This window comes from Poecilia latipinna, unplaced genomic scaffold (assembly GCF_001443285.1).
Source record: "Poecilia latipinna isolate Pla-1442-1.1 unplaced genomic scaffold, P_latipinna-1.0 Scaffold463, whole genome shotgun sequence".
Taxonomy (NCBI): Eukaryota; Metazoa; Chordata; class Actinopteri; order Cyprinodontiformes; family Poeciliidae; genus Poecilia; species Poecilia latipinna.
The window spans coordinates 282615-287965 of record NW_015113079.1 but is presented as its reverse complement, the minus strand read 5'-3'; the positions used below and the strand labels follow the sequence as shown (position 1 = coordinate 287965).

At 37.7% G+C, this 5351-nt stretch overlaps 1 protein-coding gene across 2 annotated transcripts in view; it reads right to left on the bottom strand.

Moving 5' to 3' along the window:
- whrnb (whirlin b) overlaps positions 1 to 5351 on the bottom strand; it is a 61246-nt gene that overhangs the window by 16317 nt on the left and 39578 nt on the right. For both annotated transcript variants that reach the window (XM_015039176.1, XM_015039177.1), the window contains exons 4-7: positions 4692 to 4966; positions 2576 to 2612; positions 782 to 967; positions 484 to 675 (exon numbers count right to left, since the gene is read on the bottom strand). In XM_015039176.1, the coding sequence (XP_014894662.1) occupies positions 484 to 675; positions 782 to 967; positions 2576 to 2612; positions 4692 to 4966 (690 nt within the window). The remainder of the gene's footprint in view (positions 1 to 483; positions 676 to 781; positions 968 to 2575; positions 2613 to 4691; positions 4967 to 5351) is intronic.

Here is a 5351-nt window from a genome sequence, read left to right as displayed (position 1 = left end):
GATTTTAAAAAAAATTTTAAATTTTTTTTTTTTTTTTTTTTTTTTTTTTTTTTTTTTTTTTTTTTTTTTATCATTTATTAGTCTTGTTAGATTAAAGTTATTTTAGTGACCAGTGTGGACTTTTTGGTTAATAAAGGACAATAACAATGTTGTCAATGGGTGTATATCATATTTGTTGTCAAAAGTTGTTCTATGAATCAAATGAAGTGATTTGAATGGTTTCTGATCTGGGTACAATATGTTCATTTCATTTTAAGACCTGAAATGGATCATTTATTTAACATGTTTAACAAAGCAATGAAAACATTCAGCAAAAATGATGAAAAATCTTGCTTTTAATTTCTATTTCAGAAACTTTCTTGCATTATCAACTAACAGACTTCATTCTGACTACTAAGGCGAATGCAGTCAAAAACACAAGAATGGCATCAAAACACTAAAGGTGGATTTCACATCGTCAGGTATTACAGAGAGGGCGGTTACCACTGGATGGCTGATCTGTCCTGCATCATGTATCACAAGAGCTGCATGGCTGCAATGGCCTGATGGATGTAGCACTCTGAGACCTCCTTGCCAGGCCTGATGAGCCTCCCTTTGATGGTGCAACACCAGACTGTCGTACACCTCCAGATCCTGAGGAGCCACTAAACTCCTGACCTCAGACAACAAGGACAACTGTGGGTTGGATAAGAAATGAAAGCAGAAAATAAAATAAGAGCATATTGAAAGAGAGCGTGGCTTGTGATTGCAATCAGGTCAGGTCTTCCTCACACTCCTTTACCTTTGCATGGGTGTTGAAAAGCTCAGAAAGAGCCATGGTCAATGGCTCCACATTGATGTGTCCTTGCTGATACTCCTGCAGGTAGTAGGCCATGGTCTGCCTCTCCTGTTCTGTCAGCAGCATGTAGGCCTGTTGCTCCAGAGACACCTGAGCACCAGGTGGGCTAACCCCTCTGTACCCTGCCGACTGAGAGAAAAGATTGTTTTTCAGTAAGAAAAATCCAAAGCACCAAAGGAGCGAAAGATGCATGGTTGCTTGACTGGTAAAAATGTACTACAGTAACCCTGCCTTGTGATTACAAATAAGTTAGATAGATTAAATATAAATATAAAAATAATTCATAAAAGTGCCAAAGATGTGTGAGAGTGGTGAAGTGAGAACCAATCTTTGAAGAGACTTTGCTTTTAATGAAATCAGATTTTACAAAGCCAGAACTCATGTGTGATTGGTTAATTGAAGACCACTTCAGCTCACTGGATAATAAAAGTTAAACAACATTGGTTAAATGTCTGCTCTGAAGCACTGTGGAAACAGAAGAGCTGTCGTTTTTATGGTCAAGAATCAACAGTGACTTCTGCGACATGGTACTGCAGCTGACAATCAGAATCATTCTTCTATGGACCTACATGCAAAACTGGTGACAAGTTGTCTGAAACTGCTGGATACCAGCTGGAAAACCCAAATCACAGCTGTTAGTGGCAGGGAACTGTTAAATGCTAACAGTCTCACCTCCCTCTGTAGGCAAAAAGGCTTCTGAAAGACAACTTAATGGTATTCAAAATAAGCTGTTACAGACCCGAAAACTCTGTTAGTGCATTAAGAGGAGGCAAGGGTCTTGCCTGAGTGCAGTGGCGGATGTGGAAACTGTTACAAAAATTACAAAAGATAAAATTAACTGACAGTGAGGTAATTCTGGAAGAAATTGGCCGGTAAAGGCTATTTTACAACAAAGTGAGGGGGGACAGGGTGAGCCAAGATGGCATCCTTGTAAGACTTCTGTTCTCAAGCTCCGCTAAAAACTATACTTAAATCCACAACTTAAACATCCCCGTTTAGTTTGGCATCTTGGTCTTTAATACAATCATGCACAGATTGGAAAATAAGAGAAAAGATCGTAAGTCATCCAACATAAACAGTGTAAACCTTGATTTGCATAATTACGCCAACATCTCTGCTACTGCCGAAGCCTCAATGGATGTCGGGACTCTACACTCTGGCTGGGTGGCTTTATACAAAGGCTTTGTACAAAGGGTTTGCTTTGCACAAAGAAGGTTTTCCCTTCTTTGTGTAAATAAGGGAAAGCCCTGAGCCGCTACCGACGACCCAGAAGACATTGCTGTAAAACTCTCTACCATTATCAATTATAAATTATAAAATATAATTTTATAAGATACAAAATTATATTTGTATTTAAGTGTGCTGTACCGGCGCAGAGTTATCAAATCAATTTGTAATTCAGTCCATTTATGTCTGTGTTTAAAAAACAAATCAGAAAACAGAAAATGTTTTGAATCAATTCAGTAATGTTTTTCTGTATTGGATCAGTGTCGGTATCGGCCGATACAGATATCTGTTACCCTAACCCAACCCAAGCATTATGTAACAAGTGGACGAATCACTCTTTCAAAAGCTGCCTTGATATAATTGGCTGTATTTTGGCAAACTGCCACTAATTAAAAACGATACATTTTACAACGGCCCTAATCTGGCTTAAGTTTAAAATCTCCATCCATCTTCAGTTAGTTTCAAATAAATTTGTAGCATGAGGAATTAACAGCAATGTTACTTTCTCACCTTTCCAAATACAGGTGTAGCTCTGGCAGATGACGGTCTGCAAGAGGGACAAAATATCAAATATTATACATGTAATGCATGAGAAAAACAGTGTCAACTTCACAGCATAAAAGAGGAAGATCTGCCTTGACAGATTTCAACAGAGGATCAAAGCACAGCAATTCACTTAGTTCTTATTATTTCTTCATAGTACACAGAAGAACTGCAAGGTCGTAATTGTGTAGTTGATTTTAACAGAATAAAATAATCCTTTTATTGTCCCTCAATTGGAAAATTAGTGCATCAGCAGCAGACAAATGAAAAAACATGCAAACATACACCTGAAACAACAAGGCAAATGTTGTACACAAAATACAAACTATACAGTTATGAAGAGTACCAGATGTAAAAGGTATAGAAAGGGTGCTTTTGTATATTTAAGTAAAAATAAACAGCAATGCAGAAAAAAAAAATGTTCTTTGTACATTGCAACTACTAAAGCTCCCAGTCTCCTTTGCAGGTAGAGTCTTCTTTTACTCTTTCTCTAAAATGCAAAGCTGTCCAGTCCAGTTTATTTTTAAGGTAGACACACTGGTAATCAGAAGAGTCCTCAATAATATTGTCTGTACCCTGGATGTTGCTGTCGGTGAGAACAGTATGTGTGAAAGTCTACATGTGCTTTAGTTTTTCTCGCTTAATTTAATCAACAAGTTGTTATGATTTGTGAAGTGTGAACCCAAATCCAGCAACCAGGAGAAGTAGGTAAGGTTAAAAATTTGACGGAAAATTAAGAATCCAAATTTACAAAACACAAAGTCCAAGAAACATGCAGAGAACATGAGGGGTCCAGGAAGACGGGACAAGGAGAGGAGTAACAAGACGAACCAGCAACTAGTGACTATGAGGAGCTTAAATACAGGGTAGCTTGTCAGTTTGACAAAAGACCTGGGTTGATGAGCTAATTGATTGCAGGTGTGAGTAATTGGAGCAGGAGCCAGGCTGAGGATGGGGAAAGAGAAAGTGATACAGTAGAGACAGGAAATAATTCTAACACTGAAGAATAACTTGGACTAAAGAAACATGACAAACAGAAAATAACTAGAAACATAACAAGAATCACTAATGAAGAACAGGAGTGGAAAACAGGGCAAACTAAATAGAAAAACCTAACGGACACTAAAAGTGACAAAAATCCAAAACCAAACTCAAACCACCCTCCCAAAACAAATTCAGTAAAGAAATTGGTACTTGAGGTTTGTTGATATAACAACAGCCTTCAAAGGTCAATAAAGTACTGTAAATGCAACAAAGGGTCAGAACTGTTTTTAATCAACAAGGGCAAGGTCATAACTGGCAGGCGATGTTCTTATGGATGATATGCTAAAATGGTAAATAACCTGTACTATGTAGAGTTTTATCAAAACCAGAGGACTCCAAAGCGCTTCATACTATAGTCAGTCATTCATAGTCATAGCTGCCCTGAGGCAGCCAATCAGAGGCGAGGCTGCCCTGCATCAGCACTACCTCCAGCTGGCAAGGAGCTTTGAATTATATTTTAATAATTATAATTTAATAAAAGCAGAGAAATATTGATTCTCACCTTTTGAGTACTCGCACCAATTTTTGTCACAAATAAAAAACACATTGTCCAGGCAATGCGGTTAAGGTCTTTAACACTAATGAAACAACCAAACAAAGTCAGTAACATTTGGTCCTATATGTAATGGTTCACATACAGAATCCAATGAACACATTTCAGGACTCAGTTTAACAATTTTTAGACAATTGCTGGAAATTTGCTTTAAGCCACTTCTGGCCTTAATCCAGCCTAATGCAGGTTGATGCATATCCCACATATCGTAATCATTATCTCATTGAAAGCACTTTGTTGTCATCCCATAATCAATGTATGTCAGAATATGCCTAATTTCACACATGAGCATACTAAATATGTACGTTTATATGTATTGTATATACTATCTAAATCAACGATCTCTATTTAAATATGTATTTGATTGAAAACAAAAACACATATTACTTTAAATAAATTCAGGTAGTAAATGGTTAAATGTCTTGATTGTCTAATTCCCCTTGTGGATCCAGTGTAAGATTGTTTAGCCTAGCTTAGTGTACTTACCTTGTATTGTTGCCACTGGCACTGATGCTTGGATGAACAACAGCACCGTCACTAGGATGTGAGACAGAATTTAGGGCAGCCGTTGCATTGGTCTCAGCAATGACCTGACCACAGACCCATTTGGTCTCATCCACAATTGTACGTGCATGAGGCAGACGGCCCACATCCCTCAACCTCATCAGTAGGTGGCGCCCTGACTTGAGGATGTTAACTGCCTCATCATGGGAGATGGTGACAAAGCTCTGACCATTCACTTCCAGAATTTGGTCACCCACCTGTAACAGACACAGCACAACGTCTTATGTTAATTTTCATCATGGAATCACAAAACTTAGGATTACATACAGTCAAACATATCTTCAGAAGTCAGTTCATTTGTTCAATTCATTAGATGTGTCGTACTGGGGCCTGGGTTGGGTTCTCGAGTTTGAAACTCAAACTTGAGTCAAACTTAAGTTGCATATAGAGTAACTTTGGGCTTGACTTAGATTTGGTTTCAAAAGACATTAAGCTCAACAGTTCTCACAGTTTGAGACTTGTGAATATTCTTAATTTTTAATGTTTTATTGTTTTGTCTACAATATCTTTATTACATTGTTTGAAATGCAGTGGTGGGAAGTAACGAAGTACAAGTACTTTGTTACTGTACTTAAGTACAGT